Source organism: Mytilus galloprovincialis, chromosome 3 (genome assembly GCF_965363235.1).
Source record: "Mytilus galloprovincialis chromosome 3, xbMytGall1.hap1.1, whole genome shotgun sequence".
In the NCBI taxonomy this organism is placed as follows: domain Eukaryota; kingdom Metazoa; phylum Mollusca; class Bivalvia; order Mytilida; family Mytilidae; genus Mytilus; species Mytilus galloprovincialis.
In genome coordinates this window covers 6,185,136-6,212,622 of record NC_134840.1, presented here as the reverse complement: position 1 = coordinate 6,212,622, position 27,487 = coordinate 6,185,136, and the positions used below count along the sequence as shown (strand labels likewise).

General features: G+C 31.2%; 1 protein-coding gene across 15 annotated transcripts in view; it reads right to left on the bottom strand.

Annotated features, from left to right (window-relative positions):
• Positions 1-5,587: 5,587 nt before the first annotated feature.
• LOC143067041 (serine/threonine-protein kinase 26-like) overlaps positions 5,588-27,487 on the bottom strand; it is a 34,547-nt gene continuing 12,647 nt past the window's right edge. For 2 of the 15 annotated variants that reach the window (XM_076240007.1, XM_076240008.1), the window contains exons 4-15: positions 25,544-25,701; positions 24,418-24,603; positions 23,733-23,878; positions 22,087-22,195; positions 20,823-20,879; positions 18,955-19,020; positions 18,251-18,352; positions 13,915-14,016; positions 13,269-13,367; positions 9,813-9,926; positions 8,992-9,200; positions 5,588-8,525 (exon numbers count right to left, since the gene is read on the bottom strand). In XM_076240007.1, the coding sequence (XP_076096122.1) occupies positions 8,516-8,525; positions 8,992-9,200; positions 9,813-9,926; positions 13,269-13,367; positions 13,915-14,016; positions 18,251-18,352; positions 18,955-19,020; positions 20,823-20,879; positions 22,087-22,195; positions 23,733-23,878; positions 24,418-24,603; positions 25,544-25,701 (1,358 nt within the window). In that variant the 3' untranslated portion in view covers positions 5,588-8,515. Of the gene's footprint in view, positions 8,526-8,987; positions 9,201-9,812; positions 9,927-13,268; positions 13,368-13,914; positions 14,017-18,250; positions 18,353-18,954; positions 19,021-20,822; positions 20,880-22,086; positions 22,196-23,732; positions 23,879-24,417; positions 24,604-25,543; positions 25,702-27,487 lie in introns of those variants that run through there. The other 13 variants (XM_076240011.1, XM_076240012.1, XM_076240010.1 and 10 more) reach the window with 13 other exon arrangements.

The following is a 27,487-nucleotide window of genomic DNA, read 5'->3' as shown; positions in this document are numbered from 1 at the left end:
CGGTTGGTCTAGTACATAGGAAGATTTATATACATCATAACATGTGTGTCTTGAATGTCGATTCCATCAACGGTTGGTCTAGTACATAGGAAGATTTATATACATCATAACATGTGTGTCTTGAATGTCGATTCCATCAACGGTTGGTCTAGTACATAGGAAGATTTATATACATCATAACATGTGTGTCTTGAATGTCGGGTTCCATCAACGGTTGGTCTGGTACATAGGAAGATTTATATACATCATAACATGTGGGTCTTGAATGTCGGTTCCATCAACGGTTGGTCTAGTACATAGGAAGATTTATATACATCATAACATGCATGTCTTGAATGTCGGTTCCATCAACGGTTGGTCTAGTAAATAGGAAGATTTATATACATCATAACATGTGTGTCTTGAATGTCGATTCCATCAACGGTTGGTCTAGTACATAGGAAGATTTATATACATCATAACATGTGTGTCTTGAATGTCGATTCCATTAACGGTTGGTCTGGTACATAGGAAGATTTATATACATCATAACATGTGGGTCTTGAATGTCGGTTCCATCAACGGTTGGTCTAGTACATAGGAAGATTTATATACATCATAACATGCATGTCTTGAATGTCGGTTCCATCAACGGTTGGTCTAGTACATAGGAAGATTTATTTTCATACCTGATTAACAGCTTTTTTTCCTGAATTTACATTTAATTTGCCACTGCACAAAACATTCATCTGTCATAAATGGGCATTGCTTTAAAGTTTTTATATGACCACACAAATTTTTGGGATCATATAATGGTATGATGTCATCGTCTGCGTTGTCCGAAGACACATTGGTTTCCAGACAATAACTTTAGTTTAGGTGAATAGATCTATAAGAAATTTTTTCAGAAGGTTCAATACCACAAAAGGAAGGTTGTGATCGATTTTGGGGATGATGGTCCCAACCGTTTAGGAATTAGGGGCCCAAAACAAGCATTTTTTTAGTTTAAGGATAATAACTTAAATACTGTAATGATTTATATACATCATAACATGTGTGTCTTGAATGTCGGTTCCATCAACGGTTGGTCTAGTAAATAGGAAGATTTATATACATCATAACATGCATGTCTTGAATGTCGGGTTCTATCAACGGTTGGTCTAGTACATAGGAAGATTTATATACATCATAACATGTGTGTCTTGAATGTCGGTTCCATCAACGGTTGGTCTAGTACATAGGAAGATTTATTTTCATACCTGATTAACAGCTTTTTTTCCTGAATTTACATTTAATTTGCCACTGCACAAAACATTCATCTGTCATAAATGGGCATTGCTTTAAAGTTTTTATATGACCACACAAATTTTTGGGATCATATAATGGTATGATGTCATCGTCTGCGTTGTCCGAAGACACATTGGTTTCCAGACAATAACTTTAGTTTAGGTGAATAGATCTATAAGAAATTTTTTCAGAAGGTTCAATACCACAAAAGGAAGGTTGTGATCGATTTTGGGGATGATGGTCCCAACCGTTTAGGAATTAGGGGCCCAAAACAAGCATTTTTTTAGTTTAAGGATAATAACTTGTGTATAAGTATTTCAATTACTCTGAAATTGTACCACAATGTTTAAAACCACAAATAGAAGGTTTGGATTCATTTATGGGGTTATGGGTTTAAAGGAATTAAGGGCCAAAAACAAGCATTTTTCTAGTTTCAAGACAATAACATGTGTGTAATTGTATGGATCTGTCTAAAATTATACCACAATGTTCTATATAACAAAGGGGAGGCTGGGATCAAGTTTTGGATTAATTGCCCAAAATATGTAGGAATTGAGGGCCAAAAAGAAGGATGTTTCTAGTTTGCAAACAATAACTTGTGTTTAAGTTTATGGATCTCTCTCACTGGGGTAAGCAGCCGTCCGTTACCGACCGCCCAATATGGCAGATGGCAGTATTTGTAAGATTTTATATTTCTAAAATACTTTTGATTAAAAGCATTGTCGATAGAGAAAATTGGTTATTGTCTGTGTGATATATAAAACAACACGAAAATCAAGTGTTCTGGAGATAAAATAACGATATAATGGTTTTATAGGACTTTTAAAAAAACGAGAAGCCGTACGTAACTTTTAAGAATGAAAATAGAACAGCTGTTCATAACGGATTTTACGGCTGTGCGTAACTAATTTTATTCAAAATTTTATTTAAAATTTTATCAATTTGTCAATTTGTCAAATGTATAACCATAACACTGGTCATTGATATAATGTAATTCTGTGACAAAATTGCTGAAAATAAACAAGATTTATACATGAGTATTAATGAGCTTAATGGCCGCCATGGCTAAAAATAGAACATAGGGGTAAAATGCAGTTTTTGGCTTATAACTCAAAAACCAAAGCATTTAGAGCAAATCTGACATGAGGTAAAATAATCTATTAGGTCAAGATTTATCTGCCCTGAAATTTTCAGAAGAATCGGACAACCTGTTGATGGGTTGCTGCCCCTGAATTGGCGTCCGTCGTCATTAACTTTTACAAAAATCTTCTCCTCTGAAACTACTGGGCCAAATTTAACGAAGCTTGGCCACAATCATCATTGGGGTATCTAGTTTAAACTAGAGGCTCTCAAGAGCCTGTGTCGCTCACCTTGGTCTATGTGCATATTAAACAATGGACACAGATAAATTCATGACATAATTGTGTTTTGGTGATGGTGATGTGTTTGTAGATCTTATTTTAATGAACATACTTGTTGCTACAATTATCTCTGTCTATAATGAACTTGACCTAGTAATTACAGTGGAAAATATTTTCTAAAAATTTACAAAAATTTATGAAAAATGATAACTAGAGGCTCTAAAGAGCCTGTGTCGCTCACCTTGGTCTATGTGAATATTAAATAAAGGAAGCAGATGGATTCATGACAAAATTGTGTTTTGGTGATCGTGATGTGTTTGTACATCTTACTTTACTAAACAGTCTTACTGCTTACAATTATCTCTATCTATAATGAACTTGGCCCAGTAATTTCAGTGGAAAATATTAATAAAAATTTACAAATTTTATGAAAATTGTTAAAAATTGACTATAAAGGACAATAACTCCTAAGGGGGTCAATTGACCATTCCGGTCATATAGACATATTTGTAAATCCTACTTTGCTGAACATTATTGCTGTTTACAGTTTATCTCTATCTATAATAATATTCAAGATATTTAAGATAATAACCAAAACAGCAAAATTTCCTTAAAATTACCGATTCAGGGGCAGCAACCCAACAACAGGTTGTCTGATTCATCTGCAAATTTCAGGGCAGATAGATCTTGACCTGATAAACAATTTTAACCATGTCAGATTTGCTCTAAATGCTTTGGTTTCTGAGTTATAATCCAAAAACTGCATTTTACCCCTATGTTCTATTTTTAGCTGTGGCGGCCATCTTCATCTGATGGCCGGGTCACCGGACACATATTTTAAACTACATACCCCAAAGATGATTGTGGCCAAGTTTGGATTAATTTGGCCCAGTAGTTTCAGAGGAGAAGATTTTTGTAAATGATAAACAAGATTTACGAAAAATGGTTAAAAATTGACAATAAAGGGCAATAACTCCTAAAGGGTCAACTGCCCATTTTGGTCACATTGACTTATTTGTAAATCTTACTTTGCTGAACATTATTGCTGTTTACAGTTTATCTTTATCTATAATAATATTCAAGATAATAACCAAAAACAGCAAAATTTCCTTAAAAATACCAATTCAGGGGCAGTAACCCAACAACGAGTTGTCCGATTCAACTGGAAATTTCAGGGCAGATAGATCTTGACCTGATAAACAATTTTAACCATGTCAGATTTGCTCTCAATGCTTTGGTTTTTGAGTTATAAGCCAAAAACTGCATTTTACACCTATGTTCTATTTTCAGTCATGGCGGCCATCTTGATTTGATAGCCAGGTCACCGGACACATTTTTTAAACTAGATACCCCAAAGATGATTGTGGCCAAGTTTGGATTAATTTGGCCCAGTAGTTTCAGAGGAGAAGATTTTTGTAATAGATAATTAAGATTTACGAAAAATGGTTTAAAATTGACTATAAAGTGCAATAACTCCTAAAGGGGTCAACTGCCCATTTTGGTCACATTGACTTATTTGTAAATCTTACTTTGCTGAACATTATTGCTGTTTACAGTTTATCTCTATCTATAATAATATTCAAGATAATAACCAAAAACATCAAAATTTCCTTAAAATTACCAATTCAGGGGCAGCAACCCAACAACGGGTTGTCTGATTCATCTGAAAATTTCAGGGCAGATAGATCTTGACCTGATAAACAATTTTAACCATGTCAGATTTGCTCTCAATGCTTTGGTTTTTGAGTTATAAGCCAAAAACTGCATTTTACACCTATGTTCTATTTTCAGTCATGGCGGCCATCTTGATTTGATAGCCAGGTCACCGGACACATTTTTTAAACTAGATACCCCAAAGATGATTGTGGCCAAGTTTGGATTAATTTGGCCCAGTAGTTTCAGAGGAGAAGATTTTTGTAATAGATAATTAAGATTTACGAAAAATGGTTTAAAATTGACTATAAAGTGCAATAACTCCTAAAGGGGTCAACTGCCCATTTTGGTCACATTGACTTATTTGTAAATCTTACTTTGCTGAACATTATTGCTGTTTACAGTTTATCTCTATCTATAATAATATTCAAGATAATAACCAAAAACATCAAAATTTCCTTAAAATTACCAATTCAGGGGCAGCAACCCAACAACGGGTTGTCTGATTCATCTGAAAATTTCAGGGCAGATAGATCTTGACCTGATAAACAATTTTACTCCTGTCAGATTTGCTCTAAATGCTTTGGTTTTTGAGTTATAAGCCAAAAACTGCATTTTACCCCTATGTTCTATTTTTAGCCATGGCGGCCATCTTGGTTTCAACAAAAATGCAACTAGATATATGCCTCATTGTTTTTGAGTACTTTCTCATCAATGAGGGTCTTAATGGGGTACCTCCATGACGAACAACTGTAAAAATTCTTGCCAAATGACGTTTATGGTAATTTTTGGTGCATGATGATAAAATGTACACTTTCTTTTAGACAATAAAAACATTAACTGATTTTGACAATTCACTTAATTTTTTTTCTCCAAAAATGCCGGTATGACGAATAGGAGGTTGTTTTTCAATTGTTCCATGAATTGATAGTATTTGATTTTGTCAGTTTAATAAACTTGCCTTGTACTTCAGTTTGTCATTGGCATTCGAAATTTCCAACCCTGTAACATGGTTGACAACCTTGCAGGATATACTTCATGTATAATTTGTTTTTTCTAGTCCTGAATAATCTATATGCAGGAGATATTTGCCATTGTTTGTTAAGCAAGCAAAAGTGGTTTGAACTTTGCTCATTGTTGAAGGATTATATGGTAACCTATAACCATTAATTTCTGGATTATTTGGTCTCTTGTGGAAAAAATCATACCACATCTTCTTTTTTTTTCTTATGAAAATCAATCATAGTGTCAAACTAGATACAAGCAAGTTCTGTAATAAGTTGATAAGTAAAATCATCAAAACAAGGAAAAGTTAAAATGTATTTATTCAGTAATACATCTGAGAAGTCCTTTGGAATGATATGATATATATATATATATATGTATATAATATACATTATAAGCAAATATTTACACATAAATTTGTTAATATACAAACATAACCATACATATATAATGGATGCAAATCAAGATATAGTGGTCTGTCTATGGGCTGTTTCAAAATATATAGGGTAGGGTATGGCAGGCACTCAAATCAAATAAATATTGGGGGTTTCATTTGCCTTAGAAATTTTATTTCACAGTTGATAAGGCCTTAAAAGAGCCTTTCATGCCCCAAGGTTTTAATCTTGGAACAGCCCTAAACATTTAGGATGTGGAATATGTTATTGTCTCTTCAAAATAGTTGTTTATTTAAAGGTACTTCCATACACCTGTCTTCCGAAATATAATAAAAGAGATGATCTACAGCAAGGGAGAGATCAAACTATCAAAGCCATGTTGAATATTTAAATAACATCTCACTGGATGGCACGCATACATTTGCTTGAAGATAGATTTTTTTTTAGACATTTGAATGCAACAAAATAGAATCAGAAATTTATCAATGAAATAAAGGCATTGTAATGTCTGAAAGTTATTGTATTCCAGAAGAGATATGTGATCATGGCAATCAGTCGTTAACATTACCTATCCCAAGTATAGTATCCCTGCAATGCTTTGTTATTAAAATCATGGTAGCAAAAATGACCTCAATGTCAACACTTGGTCAGCTACCATTTTTTAATTTCAAACACAATATGTTGTCACTGACCATTATTCTATCTATTTCCAATATCTTTAAATAGAAAAATTGCAGCACTATCTGACAGTGAAAATAGCATTGCTTTAAAAGGCCATATCAAATTGATTGTTGTCCCACAGATTTTCTTTCAAATATAAATTTCAACTCATGAAAGTTTTAGTAATAGATATTTTCCCATAAAAACAATAAATTAATAGCTATTACAACATTTGAATTATAATTAACTCAATTGAAAACCCAGGAAAAAAACATCTTTTATATTCATTTCATTAAATTCATGAATGTATTAACCTATCTTAATCTTTCAGAAATACAATATCAAAATGTGTGTAACTTTAACATTTTCAGCATCCAATAAAATGGCCATTTCATACACAGATTTAAAAAACAAAAACATAAGAAATTAGTTATCAATCTTAATGAAAATGTACAAATTTGTTATAAATTACAAAATGTATATATGTACACTTTATCCTGAACAATTCTGATTGTCGATCATTGATGAAACTCATAAGATTTTTGGCCCCTTTTGTTTAATATTTTCAGTCAAAATCTGAAACTTTTGTTGAGCAAAAGTTAAAGCATTTCTAGTCTTACTTTTTTTTATTCAGAAATATGAAATTATCACCCAACTTTAACATTTTAATTTGTCTAAACTATCATTGGATACCAGCTTTCTTTTAAAAGATCTAACAATGTAGTAAAAATTGTAAGGTTGATTTTTTTTGTTGTAATTAAGATAAAATGACAGAACAACTGAAAATAAACTAGTAAATGCTACAACTTAGAGTTCAAGCTACTTCAATAAGTTGACCACATTAAATCTTATTTATAAAAGGGAACTTCAAATTAAATTTCATCCTTAGTTTAAAAAAATAATAAGCAGGGAATGAGCAGACTTTATGTCAGCCATTCAAGTTACTGTAAGTCAAAGTATTTTGACCATGACCTTGGTATGCTATAACATATTCACAAAAGAATATAAAATTTAGCATGGCAAACTACACTCATTCTATATAATACATTCTTTCGTCACTGACATATTCAAATTATAACACGTTGAAAACATACACTAACTGACTTTCAAACTAGAAAAAAGGTGGAAAAAATATCTTTCATCATTATATATTATTAGTCGATGAACATCAGTAATATTACAGTAGAGTTGTTCAAGTCTATTTATAGAATTGCACAATTATGTCTAAATTTGTTAAATAAATACATATGGGTCACTTTTAAATATTGGTCAATTATAGCCATTTAACATAATATATGATAATACATTAACAAAGATAAATAAAGTAACATGAAATTATACAACTAAGTCTGCACTGTTATCCTCTCAATGCTTACCCAGTCAATAATAATCAAATTTAGTACAACTTAATAATTGGCTAAAACTGGGAGGAAAACAGTGACTTCCTGATTTTTATAAATGATTCTTATTTATATAAAAGACAGTCTATAGAGGATCACAGGAACAAATCTTTCCTCATTATCTTTATATAAATCTTCCATTTCCATGGCAACACAGTTTAATTAAGAATATATATGTTTAAAATTAATCCTAAAGTTGACCAAAATGATTATACCATTTTTTAAGTCAATATACTATATTCAACAATGAAATATGTGACTAAATTAGAAATAGGTTCCATTTTTTTCTCCAAATTTATTCAACTAACATTAATGTTTTGAATAGGATATTAGTTCTACCTAAAAATCCAACACACTGTGTTTTCTTCTGCATTAGTAGTCACTGATGCTATATTTCTTAACCTGCAATTATGTGATATCAAAGAATAATTAGTTTTGAAGCTGTCTGTATTCAAATCTTTTGAATACTAACATCTATACTTTAACAAGAAAGGTTTACAGAATGTCCATAGGCTCCAACAATTAGGAATTCCTTTACATTGATGCAGTGATATAATCTTCCTTTCTGTCAGATATACATTTTGACCCATTTATAATGATGTTGTACAAGGATTGACAATGTTATGAAGGAGAGCACCATCACTTCTTGCCATGTCAAGTAATGTAAGCACTTTCTATAAAATGTTTGTTTATCACAGTAAAATCAGTCTATGGACCATCGTGTATGTAACCTTATTGGTAATGCTAACTGGTGTAACCTAGGCAACTACAACTGCTAGGAAGGCCTAAAATAAACAAAGTAAACATTATATAACATGTAACAATTAATCTCTATAGATTCTCATTCATATAGATAGGTGTTTATACTTGATGTCATGTAAGAAGAGAACAAAATAATTTTCAACTTGTTAAGGTGTACCTAAAAATAAACACATTGTCTCCACAGGTTGATTCCAGAAATTACCACAGTTGTGTATAGATATCAATAGAAAATTCTGAAATTGTCAAAACTGTGCCTATTTTTTTCTCACAATATTTTCTTTCAATAGCTGGGTCAATAGACTGAATGCATCAGGTGTTGTTGATATAGATAATTATATAAGCCTATCTAGTAATCTACTTACAACAAGAAATACAAATTTGGCTTAATAAAAGCTTCACTTGAAGTAAAAATCTTTGCTGGATCAACAGTAAATATCAGCATACCATTACACAATTACAATATATGTAGTTAAATCCTCCTAATCTTACCTTTTAATTTTATCTACAGCTCGTCTAACATCAACTCCTCCCTGTGATACTGAGGCTAAACGACTTACAACACTCGTTAAAAATTCATCAACAATACCCGGACATGATCTTTCAACCAATTCAAAAGCATTTTTGAGTTCATCTACAGTTTCTGTTCGTTGAACAGGTCTACCGTTGCGTCGGTAATCTTCATAGTATTCTGATTTTAACTGCAATGGCATCAAGATTACTTTTAAAATGACATCAACATAATCAAATTTAATCTTCATAAGACCATTCATTAAATGTGTTCCAGAAAAATTGGTGACATTATCCAATCAAAATGAATGTTACAAACAATGATGCATTAGAATGTGTGTCTGCTTAACAAAAATCCTACAGAAGCTGTTTTATGCATCAAAAATGATTTCATCCTGTTGCATCAAATGTAAATCAATTGGTATATAGTGGTATCCAGATATTTTCTGCTGAAACACGTTTTTAATTTATACTTTTTTTAATACTTTGTCTAATTCATACGTTTTTTTGCATTGTGCAATATATTGATTACTATCAGTCTCCTAGTCATGGTTAACCTTCAGTGCTAATCCTAAAAGACTTCTAGTAAGTAATGTCAATGTAAATTGACTCTTTTTCACATACATACAACTTTAAACCTTTCATAATTAGGAAAAAATAAAATCATTTTTCTACCCCAACTACCCATTGTAGACAGGGTAGTTTTTTTGTTGTTTTTGATAAAGAGTTTTTCCCAAAATGCAGTTCTGATAACAAACTGATATAGCCATAAAACAGATTAAGAAGTATACCAAAAGACTTACTGAAGAAAGTAAAGGTACTACTGTGTTAGAAAGACTGGAAGACTGTCGCGGTATATCAATCATAGATGTTGGTCGCCCTGGACCTGGGGGCTGGGGAGCTGGCTGGCGACTTTGCTACAATGTACAAAAACATATCTTTAATTTTACTTTGTCTTCCATTTAAACATTGAATTCCCCTGAAGCTGAAACAATTGTCAAAACTGACAAAACATGCTGCTGAAAGAATGTTATAATTCATTTGTAGAAATACATGTACAACATCAAATACAACATAATTATTTCATTCCTTACAATATTAATGCATCATCATTTTCTCTGATCTGAAATGTTGTCAAAAGTTATACTGTTTATAATTGTATAAATAAACCAATTGTTCAAGACGTTTCAGCCATTGGCCTTCTTCAGTTGTTTATATTTATTCAACAAGTTTTGAAGCTAAAAACTTATACTTTGAAAAGTTATACTTTGAAAAGCTATCAAAAATCCTAATTACTGTAAATTCAGAAATGATTGCGAGCATTTGTTATTGCGATTTTGTCATTTTAGACTAAAATGTGATTTTTATTCTTGCAATATTGAGAGAAATCCTGTTTAATTCATATAAAAAAATTTAAAATGAGAGTTTAAATTATTGCAGTTATAACTCTGTCGCATTTTTTCACAATAATAAAAACATCCCAATAATTTTTGAATGTGCAGTACCATTATCAAATGTTTTAAACACAAAATTCACCTGAAATAATTAAGTGGCATAGTTTTGTTTATAACTTGTAGCAAATTCTTTAAAAAAAAAACCAGTATAACATAACATGACAACATCAACAAGTTTTGAAGCTAATGGGAAATAGAGAAAAATACATAAAATAAAACATTAACAAAATAAATCTTCAATATCAGATGTAAGTATCATGCTAGTATTCATGCACAGATCCCATTATTTAGAAATAATCTACACTAAATCTAAAGATATAACAGTTATTATGTTTTTATGTATTTTCTTCAGTACTATATAAATCACACATATTTCACAATCATACTATTGGTAAGTAACATTTAATACAAGTAAAACTTGGGAATCCTTAATACTAACCCTTTTGAATAACTTTCAAATAGTTAAAACAAAAACATTTTCTTAATTAAATTTCTGTATGAGTTACATTTTTTTTTTTTTTTGCTAAACACATTTCGGTATTTCTACTAAATAGTCAGATGAATTTAAACTGAAACAAAAATATTTTTTCTTCATAAACCATGGCCTTACCTTCAAAATCTTAAGATTATACATAATTAGATGACATTAATAAAGACAACTACATAAACAAGCAACATTTGTTAAATAAAACAGGAACTTGCCTCAATAATTGCACTGAAAAGGTAGCCCTTTTCACAAAAAATCTTAAGTGTAAAATCAATCTTACGATAAAAATATTAAGTTGACTTTAGATTTACGATAAATTTTACACTTGAGATTTTAGTGAAAAGGGCTACTGGAGTTCATGTAGAACACATGATGTTCTATTCATAAACAGTGAACAACACCTGGTATAAAGTGAGAAACGCTGTTTTGATAACATATAATCATGCTTACAACAAAATCCATCTTCATTTTGAAGATATATAAATAAATGAAAAATGTGTCCATTTAAAAATACGGCAAATTCTGCAATTTTTCTATTTATAAAGGAACATAACTCAAAAACAACACCTAAATTCTTAATATCTTGATCTGTTTTTGGTGGTGATAAACATTGTGTAGAACTTTCAAAACATTTGGTAATTATATTAAACTAAAGTTAGAGTGCAGAAGCTGCAATTTTGCCAATTTCTCCATTTATTAAGGGACAGTAAAGTGACTCCACCCAAATTCAAACTTAATCACTTTTTGTTGAATAAGTTTTATAACATTTGGATGAGGCAAACTAAACTTTTGACTGTGGAAACAGCATATTAAGCATTTTAAAGGGACACAATTGGAGAACTGTGAAAATGACACCACCCAAATTCAAAATTGATCTAAGTTTGGTGGTAATCAGTATGGTTTGTTAGATTCATAACTTATTGTTGAAACAAACTCAAGTTAAAGAACGCAAACTTATTTTCTGACATAGAGATATAGGTCCAAACGGAACAGGGTAAAACTTTTCATATTTCACTTTTCTCATAAAATGTTCAAAATAAAATACTAAATAAATACATAGTAATAAAAATTAAGTGGTCATGGACTATTTAAACACATCTTTTATATGACCCAGGAACACTTACAGAAGCTTTTTATGGATTGGCAAATACTTATTTTTAAAAATAATCTAGGTGATAGCTGAATCATTTATTGATTATACTGTAATCAAATATAACAAACAAAATAATTGTGACAGTTCACAGCTTCTAACCAGCATTAATCCCAGTAGACAAGTTTTCCTGTCAAAGTATTTTAGGTGTTTATAAAGCAGACTTCTAACCAGCATTAATCCCAGTAGACAAGTCTTACTGTCAAAGTATTTTAGGTGTTTATAAAGCATTAATCCCAGTAGACAAGTCTTCCTGTCAAAGTATTTTAGGCGTTTATAAAGCAGACTTCTAAACAGCAATAAATCCCAGTAGACAAGTCTTCCTGTCAAAGTATTTTAGGTGTAGACTATTAAGTCTTCTTGTCAAAGTATTTTAGGTGTAGAATATTAAGTCTTCCTGTCAAAGTATTTTAGGTGTAGACTATTAAGTCTTCCTGTCAAAGTATTTTAGGTGTAGACTATTAAGTCTTCCTGTCCAAGTATTTTAGGTGTAGACTATTAAGTCTTCCTGTCCAAGTATTTTAGGTGTAGACTATTAAGTCTTCCTGTCAAAGTATTTTAGGTGTTTATAAAGCAGATTACAACCATAGTACACGATTAGTTAAGTTCCTGTTTATAAAGCAGATCACAGCTACCATGGTAAAATTAGTTTAGTCCCTGTCTTGGTAGTTTATATGCTTATACAACATTTCATTTGACCAAATATAAGCCCAGACTTTAAAAATAAAATCCCCCCCTCCCCTCATAATTGCTGTACTTATTGTTGTATTCACAGACTAAACATGCAAAACAATGATTACATCTACCATAAAATACATCCCAGACTTAAGTGAGCAAGCTATTATGTACTAAACATGCACCCTTTACTAGATGAACTTTTTTTTTAGCTCTGATGCAAAAATTTCAAGCTTCAAGAAAAGGTTTGTTAAGATTTGAATTTGTATTGCTACACCTACAAATAGGATGAAACTAGCAAAGTTTTTACATGATTTTTTTCAGGAGTCAAAAACCTTGAAAGAGCTCTAAAAACTTTGATAACTTTCATTTCTAGTTCATCTAACCAAGGTGTTAGTTATATTATATCATATAAAATATACATTCTTTTAGAAATGTGTAAGAGAATAGAATAGATTGTTATATCAAGAGGCGAAACAAAGGAAGGACTCACATGTCTAAATTGTACAATATCAGGGCCCCTGTTTACCCCATATGGTTTTGGCGGTATATTTGCAGGTATATCATACTGAGATTTAGGACGTGATGATGGCTAAATAAAGATAGAAATGTGACATAACTAAAATGTATATACAGACGTGACATATATATCTACTTTTATCTTGTGTTCGTAAGAAACGACTAAGGACCTTTGTATACATAATCTAAATATCCCCATTAAGTCAAGACCAAGGATATTCTGGAAACATTCTTTTGAAGTAAACATTATTCTAAATGAACCTATTAAATTGATTTTTTCAAAGAATTTCATGAAATATATTTTAAATTAACTTTAAAATCCATGCATAACTGGTATTTATTCTTACTACAGTTTACAGTTGTGTTGTACAACATGATATTTTTTTCTTCAAACTTTAACCCTTTACACATTTCAAATTATTAGTAAACCACTAATTTAAATCTTCACACAGTTAATATAATTGTCTTTGAATAAATTCACATAATTAATAACCAAATCTGTTAATAAATCATTATTTTAATGAAGTTTCACACAATTAATAGTCAAATCCACTTCATATCAGGGTTAATTCCTTAACCTTTCACACAATGGAATATTGGATGTAAGACAAGAGACTTACTCGATTGACATGATTAGATGGGTTTGCGGCAGGATACGCAGGGTAATATGAAGATGGAGGTTGTGCATCGTCAGAGTGACTACGTTGGTGAATGGGTGCGCCCTGTAAATACCAAGCAAACACATAATATTCTACTGTCAAGCAACAACAGCAAGCAACTAAAGAGAAAAATAATCATTACACATACATACTATCTTTTAGAAATAATCATTACACATACATAATATCTTTTAGAAATAATCATAACAATAGGCATACATACTTTGATACGGAAAAAATCATTACAAATAGGCATATAAAATATGATTTAGAAATAATCATTACACATAGGCATATAATATGATTTAGAAAATAATCAACAAACATACAGTCAGACATGTACATATAACTTTGATTTAGAACAGAAAACACCTAAAAAGAAACCGGTCAAGTTCCCTAATTATATATAGTACCTAACACTACAGGGAGATAACTCTGTAAAGTCAGCTAAACGTTTTGATTACGTTGTGTTGTAAATGGAATATTAAGCTTCTCAATGATCAAAATTGGTGTTTGTCAAACTGCTATATAACCAGTGTAATTTTTCTGAACAAAACGGTTCATTACCGTTGGTTCAAAATTTTTGAAATTTTTATATTTTTGTTTAAGGGTCAAAGTAAATACTTTGTCAAAATTTTATGAAAATTAAACGAGCCAAATTAATTTTAGTGAAAGTGTTGGGTACCACCTTAAAATGAAATAAATCCATTGACTGTAAAGTATATATAGATTTATCTTACAAATAAAATAACTTTCATTACTTTGACGAACTCGACGAACTCAAAGTAGGAAAGAAAATACAATTAAAGAACCTTAGTGAGCACGCTCACATACCCCACTTCCCCACATTGTCATTGGAGAAATTAAATAAGTATAAGAAAAAATATTGAATAATAATTTCCTGTCAATATACATAGTATGTCCTTATTATCTACAAAATTTCATGAAATTCTGTTGTGTGTTTTCAGAGGAGTTGAGATGACAAACTGTTGCAGAAGTACATTGAAGCAAATAAGTTCAAAGGGGCATAACTCCTAGAAAATCAAAGCACCAAAGGGTGCTATAGGCAGTTAATCAAAAACCCAAAGGCAAACTTGGCAAAGTTCAGATGAATAGTGTAAAGAATTAGTCAATTATATTTATCTCAGGCATTGTTCTCAGCTATTTCTAAAGTATCAAATAATGCTTGTACAGTAATGTTTATGTTATGCAATCCTACCACTTTCAAAAGTTATTTCCAATTTATATTTATAAAGATTCAATGTTTGAGATTATACACCATACACTGTCCTATGTTAGGGGAGAGTTTTGTGCCAGTTAAGATGTTTAAGCCGCCACATTCTGTATGCACCTGTCCATAGTGAGGACCCACTAATGCAGGGCTTTCCCATGAAATTGAAGTAGAAGGCCCAATTAAAATTATAGGCGGCTGTAACATGCGTTCAGCGAAGCCAGACGCCCACCAAGCTTACAGCTTGGTGCCTTACGGCAGGGGGTCTGGGGCCCCTCAAGGCCCCCAGAAGCTCTGGCATAAGTAGAGCATGAAATCCTGCATTCTCGCAAACTCCTGGCACCTAATTTCATCTTTCAACTGACCATTTTTTATGTATGAAATTTAAGAAAGAAATAAAAATCTCAAAGAAATTTCATTTTTTTTATGTTATAGTTTTTTATTTTTATTACCTTATGCTTAAAATTCATTTACTTTTAAAGGAGTTTATTTATATAATAATCCGGTTTGTTATAAATCTTGATCGATTTATTTTGCATAACTACGTGCATTTGTAAACAAATGACCCCCTCTTCTCGGCTAAAGACTGTTACGCGTATTTAAATCATACAATTATTTCTCAAGCATTGACAGAAAATTGATGTATCCTCTGATTTTCTTTTTTTTGTAAACTGTTCAATAAGTCTGATACATAAATTATTTGGAAATGTTATTTATTTGAGGTCGAGTCGACAATATTCTACTTTCGTTTTTTACCTTAATTCTCTGAACACCACGTGGGCTTTCAAAAATGAACTTCAAAAGATACTGTTTTCCAGATTCTGAACAATATGATCTACTACACTTTCTTTAATTTGACTGATATTATTCCATAACATAAGATTGTCATCCTATCTGATTGTCTTCACGTTTTAAAAGCCAAAAAAAAAAAAAAGCCAACGAGTTAATGCCCATCGGAACGTCTCTATTGTTATCGTTTAATGACCACCGGAACGTCTCTCTTGTTATCTTTGAAAAAGAAACGATGCATTCTGACTTTAAATATACAACCAATCAGTGACCTGAATTCATGTGAACTATATTTAGCCCACGGTAAACACTGACATTTCACCCTTGTTTATCATGACCGCGACTTTGCGACAATGCGTCTCTCGGCTGCCTGTAAACATTTGAAAAAGATATTTTTTATCTTTTTGAATTTATATTTTTGTCAGTGAAGTAGCCGGCACTTGAAGCCACCGAAAGCCCTGATCATCAGAATCCTCTCAATTTAAAAGGTACGTAAATTTCGTCTTCTATGTAATTTGAAATTGCCGCCGACTTATTAATAGACTACTAACGTATGTAATACGTATCGACGACAAACAATATTCCTACGACTTTTGCCATTTGGGAAATGAAAACGACTCATCTTTATAGATTTTCGGCGACCAAATATTTCATACAATTGTTCTTTGGCATCTAAGCCAACAGCACAGGGGATAATAAACTATAGAAGGATTTCTATCGAGCACTACTTCCTATGTGCAACTTCAAAACTTTTGGGAAAATCGACGACCATTTAACGTTTTTATGATAATATTTTTTATATTCCAGAATAAAAAGTATGACAAAAGTGTCCAATTAGTTATAAATAACATGATAGCCAGCCAGATAATAAAAGTGGCACATATTTCAGCATTTATTGGGTAGAACATAAATCTAGGGTGCTCGCATAAAGCAGCTTAACTGCTTAAAAATTGAACCATAATTTCCTGTTGATATGCACAACTACATAGTATGTCCTTATTATCTGAAAAGGTTTCGTGAAATTCTGTTGTGTGGTTTGAGAGGAGTTGCGATGACAAACTGTTGCAGTAATACATTAAAGTAAATAAGTTCAAAGGGGCGTAACTCCTAGAAAAAAAATTGAATCGCAATTTTCCGTCGATATGCACAACTACATAGTATGTCCTTATTATCTGAAAAGGTTTCGTGAAATTCTGTTGTGTGGTTTGAGAGGAGTTGCGATGACAAGAAACAGGACTGACGGACGGACGGACGGGTCAAAAACATTATACCCTCCGCAACTTTGTTGCGTGGGGTATAATTACACACAATGATGATATAGGTTTCCTTGTATTATTTTGTGTATAATACTATAACCTTAAATATTTTTATATTTTGGCAGATTTTTTAAAGTTAGATAAGGATACTAAATAAAATAAGTTTAATTTCTCCATATTCATTTTAACTGGTTGTCAAGTTTAATAAATTTTGATGTACAAAAAGTTGATTAAAAGTGTCTATCACAAAAAAAAAACAGAAAAAATATCATAAACCAATGGACGTGCCTAATACAAAACAATGACAAGATTGTTGATTACAGTGATACAGAAGTCCCTTGGACAGTATTATATATAAGACTTTATTACAGTGATACAGATGTCCCTTGGACAGAATTATATATAAGACTTTAAGTGATATGTTATTTATAGATAATTACATAAATGTTCCATAACTCTGAAAGACAAACCCCAAAACTTTAAAATGATCACAAGATGTTTTCCCCTCTCCTAACGTGAATATACAAATATTATCAAGGTTATAAAACTTTAGTCAGTATTGTAAAAGAAGGATTCACTACATTGGAACAAAATGAGATGATTTCACAAATTCATACCAACCATCTGTTTTGTATAGGCAAGGCAAGGTAAAAAACCCAAAACAAGTTGAAACCAAGTTATTTTGCGTGAAATAAATGAAATAATAAATTTTAATTTTGAACTGAATTTAATTGATACCAAGTGACCTCAATTACTTACAACATTTAAAAAAGACATGCTTAAAACTGAAGAAATGGTTGGCACACAATGATATGTTCAATCACATTTGTGAACATGAAAACAATGCCTTCTATCATGCTGAAAATACAACTATCAAAATCAATGGTGTCATACGTTTAGTAAGAACTTGAGATTCAGAATATGAAAGAGAGGTTAAAGTGAAGCTATAGTTTATATAAAAATGCAAAATTTTAGTACTATATATAGAAACACCACCAAAGCCTTGAAAGAATTGACTTACATCTTTACGGTCACTTAAAACTGGAGCTGATTCTGTACGTCCCATTAATGGTCCTTGTGAACTTAAATGTCCAATTATTTGTCCCTGAGGAGGAGGACCTCTCTGTCAGAGACATTTACAAAATGTCAATCATTTTATACATATGTTATATGTTTTTCTTCAAATGATTCTTTTACAAAATATATTTCAAAATCACAGTAATTCTCAAATTAACTTCACTTTTTTCATTTATTTTAACAGACCACTAACAGGGTTAGTTTCTTCTCTATTTCACAGTATTGTCTTCTCCCTTACTCATGTTGGCATCAGCGTGCCCTTATCCTATAATGTTTACCCTGATCCTATCAGGAATAGTTCTCTTAAGGTTTTATTATTAAATCTTGTTAATCCTGATAAGCTTAATTTCAGCAGCGATTTGTTATATGTAAATTTCTTGTAAGCCCAGATTCTTTATCATTCAAATCAGGTGAAAAACTACCTACACCATTATTTCTAATCTAATATATCAAGCAAAGTGAGAGATTTAGAAATTTTTACCAAATTTCCCAAAAGCAAAGAAATTAAAGGTGTCTTTTACTAATTGAAACTAAACATATTACAAAATAAAAAGGGTTAGAAGGTTATTAAAACATCAATCTTCCTCCCCGTAATCAACAGGGTTAAAGGTCAAAAGGTTAGCTTGTGAAGATTATAGGTTAACTTACAGCTGGGTGATTATATGGTTGACTATCCGGTATTCTCTCCTGTTTTCTAGGACCAATATTGTAATTCTGTAACACAAAGAATCATGCAGTCTCGAGTCACATGCAATGTACAGATTAATCAGATTTCTTTCAGGGGGTCAAAATGTTTGATCGCTGTATTTTTGTATCAAAAGAAGATGCAATGTTTGCACTTTTGGTTTTTATGACACAAGTGTATTTCTTTTTCTTTTTTGGACAGATAGCATTTATTTTTAGGATATAAAACACTTTAATGCATGGTTATTGAAAAATTTAGAAGTGAATATTTGACCTGAAAAAATTATTAAAAAAGGTTCTGTTTATTTGCATGAATATCTAATATGCAATTTAAGGAGATATTATATGTCCCTATGTAAGGCAATATATTGGCCATAAGTGAAGTAAATAAACAGCAATAAAGATTATCAATCTAACAACAATTTCTGAAATAAACATTTAATACAACAAACAAGCATATCATGTACAGAAAGCTATACCTGAAAAAGCCATTTTTCATTTAGAAAACATGAAAAAATATAAAAATAAGAAGATATGGTATAATTGTTAATGAGACAACTCTCCACCAACCACATAACATAGAAGTGAACAACTATGAAGAAAGAATGTTATTTGCTACCAAATTACTCACTGGAGGTCGTTTGAGATAAGAGATGAGCAATACTATATAAATGGTTAGTTTTACTAGCCCAGGGGTCGAAAGTAACTGTCCGGTACCAGTAGAATGTGCGTCGGACCAGTAGATTTTGTCAGTTGGTGGTCCGGCGGACCAGTAGAAATTTGTCGATAAAAATCACTGATTGCATCAAATTTCAAATTGGATTCTGTACGTGCTCATGAGCAATCAGAACAGCACAAAAAATCTACGGCAATAAATGACAGGAATCAAAGGTAGGGAAAATTCCTGTCTAATTTATGTAAACGAAAGCATCAAAATAAAATTAAACATCTATCATTTATATTAGTGTTTGTCAAAGGAATGTCATTTTTGCAGGACCAGTAGATTTGGAGCCGGACCAGTAGAGTTTTCAGACTGGCCAGTACACAAAAGAGCTTAAATTTGACTCCTGCTAGCAGCCATTTAATTCAGAAGAAACTTCTGGTTTTTTTTTAATTTATCTTTTATGTGTTTGTATCTTATTAGTTTACTTAACTAAATGGTAGCCTGATCATATCAAATTATTTGGGTTTTTATTAAGCTTATCATACTTTATACAAAATAAACCAAAATATTCTTCTGATGACTTCTGCTGAAAAAAATGCTCAACATATTAATCTAACTTGCTACCCTATGACTAAGCTTTCAGCATTGAAATACACAAGAACTAATATTCATTGGTTTGTTGGAGAATCAAGTGTGATTTGATGTGTTTAATGTCCGAGAACCATTAGCATAGATTAAAAGTAGTTCATGCAAAACCTCCAGTTTTAAAGTAAACAAAATGTGAGATACAAATAATAAGTTTCAAATTTTTATGAAAATGCAAGAAAAAAAAGCTTTCAAATATTTATGTGAAACATTTGCTGTACACATGACAGAAATAGTTATAAAATTCCTCCAAATTTAGTGAAATACATCAAATACAGTGACACCAACACCAGGAATACTATATCTAGCTCAAACTTTATACTAGGGATAATCTTATCCTACACACTATATTCTAATAGACAATGTTAATATCTATGTTACTGTAATTGAGAGTACATGACAAACTAAACACTGCAACATTAAAGCTATGAATTTTGATATCTCAACTACAGTAAATGGAAAGCAAGGTGTAAGTAAATATCTGACCAACACGCCACACTACACTCCACACCACAGGACTTACATTTGTATCATCATGCATGTTGGGGGGAGCCGGAGGGGCAGGGCGTTTCTGTTGATTCTGTAAAATTCAATATAATTTTGCTACCGCTCAAATGGTTCACAAATTAAATTAACTTTTCTAAACAGGAGTATGTCTCATTATAATATTTTTTGCTGTTCAAAGTATTGTTTATTGTTCAGTCAAAATAAACTTTTATTTGTAATCTGAATTTTAGAAAAAATATTGTAACAGTTTGAGTAAAAATGTTATGACTGTTTGATCCTGCTACATTTTTTTTTGTTTTCATTTAGAACATATCCAACTCATTCAGATTGCAATAAAACAAAACAAATTTTATTTCTAAAGCAATAACATATATATATATTTATAATTAAAGACGCAAAATCAATAAGGCCTTAAAAAATCAAAATCAGGCTCATATGTTGAGTAAAATTCTGACACACATTTGATGTACATGTATAATTGCTTAGCAACTGATTATCCGCCAGTTGAAAAATAAGGAGATATGGTATGATTCCCAATGAGAACTATCCACCAAAACTCAAATGAAGTGGATGTACTTTCAATATATTTGTTATTAGAACAGACATGCAACATTGAACATAAAAAGCAGTTAATGTTTACAACCAGTTATAACCAGTTCCATGCATCCATCACCATCTTAAAGCTTCACATATTGTTACAAGACAAAATACTAAAATCTTTAAATTCAGTCAAAGAAAATTAAATAAGCAACAAAAAAAACCAAAAAGTATCAGAAATAACATAAATCTTTCAAATTGTTTAGAATTATGTTTTATTGGGTCAATTCCTAATAAAAAGCATTAGTTTTTAGGAAGACAATGTTACACAAAACATGTTTTAATAAAGATTTATTATGCATAAAAACCTCTACAACATCAACATTATTGTTAATGACAACACATAACATATACCAATTTTCTCTGTTTATAACCAAGGGTGCTCTTGTTATATTTCAATCTTATAAATTCATCTTATATTAAATCCATGTCTTTAAATTACATTCATTTATTTCCTTTAAACAACAATAAATTTCCATTGCATGCATGGTTTTTAGATCAAATTTCAGCAGCTAAAATTCAAATATTTCTTGCCATACTCTATCACAATTGAGTTATTGGTACTTCAAATTGTAGTATGTATTTCAACCCCATAAAATGGACTGCTTATATGCCTCAAGATTTTCTATATGCCTCCAAGCAATTGTTTTCTTGTGACATGTTGTTTGAACTCTTGTATTTACCTGATCCGGCATCTTATCTCCGTTCTGTAACTGTTTCTTTAAATCTTGATCTGCTTGTCTGATCGTCATTATCCAGTCTGTATCCACATTGGCTTCATCTTCTTCATCTCTATTCAATAACAAAAACACATTCATTTTTTTTCCCCTGAATGTTGAATCTTTAAGAAATTAATCATATTTTCTACTCCACATTATAAACCACTAATTAAATAAACAAAATAAACAAAATCCCTTACCAAAGAATAATGTCATTTCAGTAAAAAAAATCTTCTTGAAGAAAAAAGAAAAAAAAAAAAAAAATTGGAAAAAAAAATCCCCATAGCTTTTGACCCCATTCACTTGACCAGATGCTCCGCAGGGCGCAGCTTTATATGACCGCGGAGTTTGAACCCTGAACAGTTGGGGCAAGTATGGACACAACATTCAAGCTTGATACAGCTCTGAATTTGGATTGTGATTAAATAGTTGACACAACATAGGTTTCTGACACAGAATGAATGTCGTCTAAGAACTTAAACTTAAAAACTTTAAAATTTTAAATTGGACATTTACCTATTATGGTCCAATATCCAAAAATAAATACATGGTTAGATTCAGCATATATCAAAGAACCCCATACATTAAATTTTTGTTGAAATCAAACAAAGTTTAATTTTGGACCCCGATTTGAACCAACTTGAAAATTGGGCCTATAATCAAAAATCTAAATACATGTTTAGATTCAGCATATCAAAGAACCCCAAGAATTCAATTTGTGTTAAAATTAAACTTAGTTTAATTTTGGACCCTTTGGACTTTAATGTAGACCAATTTGATAACGGGACCAAAAATGAATAATCTACATACACAGTTAGATTTGGCATATCAAAGAACCCCAATTATTCAATTTTTGATGAAATCAAACAAAGTTTAATTTTGGACCCCGATTTGGACCAACTTGAAAACTGGGCCAATAATCAAAAAATTAAAGTACATGTTTAGTCTCAGCATATCAAAGAACCCCAAGAATTCAATTTTTCTTAAAAGCAAACTAAGTTTAATTTTGGACCCTTTGGACCTTAATGTACACCAATTTGAAAATGGGACCAAAAATTAAGAATCAACATACACAGTTAGATTTGGCATATCAAAGAACCCCAATTATTCAATTTTTGATGAAATCAAACAAAGTTTAATTTTGAACCCTTTGGGCCCCTAATTCCTAATTCCATGTACATGATGCAAAAACCAAGAAAAATGCTTATTTGGGCCCCTTTTTGGCCCGTAATTCCAAAACTGTTGGGACCAAAACTCCCAAAATCAATCCCAACCTTCCTGTTATGGTCATAAACCTTGTGTTTAAATTTCATAGATTTCTATTTACTTTTACTAAAGTTAGAGTGCGAAAACCAAATGTCTTCTGACGAGGACGACAACTACGGTGCCAAAGCGATACCAATATATGACCAAAACATTTTCAATTTTTCAATTTTTCAGTTGTATAAAAACAGTATAACATAACATGACAACATCAACAAGTAATTGTCCCGAATGTATCTTCAGATAATGAAAATACTGACAACAAACGACTTTATAGCACCATATGACACAGAAAATTTTAAAATGAAGCTGTTTCTAAGTACTATTTAATAATAATTTTAACATACGGTTCACTTTCATCGCTGTCAGAATCACCATTGTTTTTTGGCTCAGACTTCCATCGTTTGTAACGGTCTATTAAATCTTGAAGATATGTTGTCCTTCTCGCTCTTAGTATAAATTTATGTTTTAATAAATCTTTGGCACTTGGTCGCTATTAAATAAAAGCTCATGTTAATGAAACTGGAATTGTGAAATAACTTTCAGTAACATTAGACTATTTTTAGCTGTTTCCTTGTTTAATGTGTCATTTTGCAATTGCTGTGATAATTCAGTTATAAGTCAGGAGTAAAACCTATTTTGTCCTTTTTAACCATGTGGATATCATACCCTGGAAGCTTATATTTAGTTGGTTTGCTATATTTCTTGTATCATTTTCATTAATAATGTAATTTGTTTTTTAAAGGTTTCATATTTTTTAGTTTTAGTTCTTGTTGTGTAGCTCTTTTTACACTCCATTCTGAGACAAATTTAAGCTGACATATCTTGCTTCCTTGTAGACATGTTCCTTTTCTTATTGTTAATTATAAGAATATGCCAAGATGTTTAGTTTACTTCAACATTTGTGGCTAGAGCATGTGGCTTAACCTTTTCTTTTAGGTTTTGAAAAATAAAACAATTCTTATAAAATATAAATATGCAGAATCAATTATATAAGTTAAATGATAAATGAAATAATTCTTATGTACTTACATTTGCAGGCTCTTTATTTAAACAAAGCTCTACAAATTCTCGGAAAAACTTTGAGTAGTTCCCCGTGAGTTGAGGAGGAGGATTTTTTGGAATGAGAAATAATACCCGCATTGGATGAAGTTCTGAGTTTGGAGGTTCTCCCTTCGCTAATTCTATAGCAGTTATACCTAAACTCCATATATCAGCCTGAAATTAAAATCTCTCAATATAATTATATAGCAGCTACACCTAAAACTCCATATATCAGCCTGAAATTAAAATCTCTCAATATAATTATATAGAAATTAAAAACTCTCAATATAATTTGGACATTATCAAATATTTTAATTTTTTAACAAATAATATCATGTTCATATTTCAGATATCTGATTGTGTGGGTATTATTATATATGTGTATATGTTTTTACAAAGCCTGAATTTCAGTTGTCCAATATGTCAACATGAACAGACTTATGATTACTGTAATCATATTACTAGACTGATTTAAAAATAATGAGATGTGGTGCTACTGTACTACCATTGACAATGAGCAAAACATATACTGTGCATTCAGCTGTAAAGAAACAAAACATAAATGACTAAACTGAATAAATTTGTAGAAGCTCCTTGTTTGGGACATATTCATTCGAAAGTGATAGGGTTAAATATCTTCACCAATGACAATCGGATTTTGTCTAATGCTTAGTCCGTTGCTGTGTGTGTTACATTTTAATGTTGTGTCATTGTTCTCTTATATTTAATGCGTTTCCCTCAGTTTTAGTTTGTTACCCCTATTTAGTTTTTTGTCCATAGATTTATGAGTTTTGAACAGCGGTATACTACTGTTGCCTTTATCTATCGCTCTATCTATCTGGGACATTGGTTTAACAGCACACCATCAGAACAAATTGTAAAACTCACTTGGTACAAAGATCAACAAACAACTAACATGACTAACTGATTGACAAAATACAGAGGTATACTACCCTCCTTTTGTTCACCTAACCTAATAATGACTTCACGGTTCATTAACCAAAGATTACCTTTACCTATATATTCGATGCAATCAGCTGAAATTATGTTATGCCAAAAATTTACCAGATAGGGAAATGGTTTGATAAATGTTTTATGTTGTAATAAATGTTACCTTTGTATCATAAGCTGACTGTTTGATAACTTCTGGTGCCATCCAGAATGGTGTCCCAACAAATGTGTTTCTTTTATTGGTTGTATTAGTTAGTTGACCAGCAACTCCAAAATCTGCTAATTTTACATCACCATTTTCTGACAGTAATACATTGGCAGCTGTGTGAAAATAAAATAAATGAAGAGTCTGTTTGTGGGTCAAATTTACCATGTTTACAAACAGATTTCACTCACAACACTATAGTGAGGCAAGGTTGGCAAAAAAGTGGTCAATACTAGTATTGACCATGCCAGCGGTAAATACCAGGAAATACTGGCATTTACTGGCAAATACTGGTCGATTGATATTTTGGGTGGACAATACTATTTAAACCACTCTCTACCTGGTCAATTACTGTTAGCAATGAAATAATGAAAGTGTTAAAGTCAATCTAAATGTTTTCATTCCTATTTCTATTGTAAATTCTTTATAAACAGTGATTAACATATACAATTACTTTTTAGTACAAAAGCTAACCAGATGCTCCGCAGGGCGCAGCTTTATACGACCGCTGAGGTTGAACCCTGAACGGTTGGGGCAAGTATGGACACAACATTCAAGCTGGATTCAGCTCTAAATTTGGATTGTGATTAAATAGTTGACACAGCATAGGTTTCTGACACAGAATGAATGTGGTCTAATGAACTTAAAATATTTTTTTTGCCTTTGAGCAATTCACTATGCTGTTGAATATTAATCCTCTCAAAAAAATGTTTGAAGAAATTTTCTTTTTATTTAAGAAATCTGAAATGAGAAAAATTTAACCCCCCACCCCCATTTGTTTTCACATCCCCCTTTCCCTTTTTCCAAAACTGATCTCAATTCAAATTTCTAATGGAGTTTGCAACAATAACTACTCATTTAAATACATCATAAAATATTAAGATGTAAAATAAAGTGCTTGTTATCACTGAATGGTAAAGATTGTTTTAATTTATCAGTTGGTAGAAAAAGTGAATATACATTGTATATTGTATAAAACAATGATTTAAGTTGATTCAACTACTATTCTGGACAAAGAAAGATAACTCCAATTGAAATATTAATTATATATCTGTATTGTATAAAACAAAGATTTAAGTTGATTTAACTACTATTCTGGACAAAGAAAGATAACTCTAATTGAAATTGCAATTAGATATTTCTTGCTATTGTGCAATACTGAGTAATTGGAAATATTTGCTATTGCACAATACTGTGCAATTGAAGATTTCTTGCTATTGGTGAATACTGTGCAATTGAAAATTTCTTGCTATTGCACAAAACTTAATATAATAATTTTGGATCCTGATTTGAACCAACTTGAAAACTGGGCCCATAATCAATAATCTAAGTACATGTTTAGATTCAGCATATCAAACCAGATGCTCCGCAGGGCGTAGCTTTATACGACCGCAGAGGTTGAACCCTGAACGGTTAGGGCAAGTATGGACACAACATTCAAGCTGGATTCAGCTCTAAATTTGGATTGTGATTAAATAGTTGACACAGCATAGGTTTCTGACACAGAATGAATGTGTTCTAATGAACTTAAAATTTTTGTTTCTCTTAGAGCAATTCACTATGCTGTTGAATATTAATCCTCTCAAAAAAATGTTTGAAGAAATTTTCTTTTTTATTTATGAAATTTCAAATGAGAAAAATTGAACCCAATTTTTTTAATCACATCCCCCTTTCCCTTATTCCAAAACTAATCTCAATTAAAATTTCTAATGGAGTTTGCAACAATAACTACTCATTTAAATACATCATAAAATATTAAGATGTAAAAAAACTGCTTGTTATCACTGAATGGTAAAGATTATTTTAATTTATCAGTTGGTAGTAAAAAGTGAATATACATTGTATATTGTATATAACAAAGATTTTAAGTTGATTCTGGACAAAGAAAGATAACTCCAATTA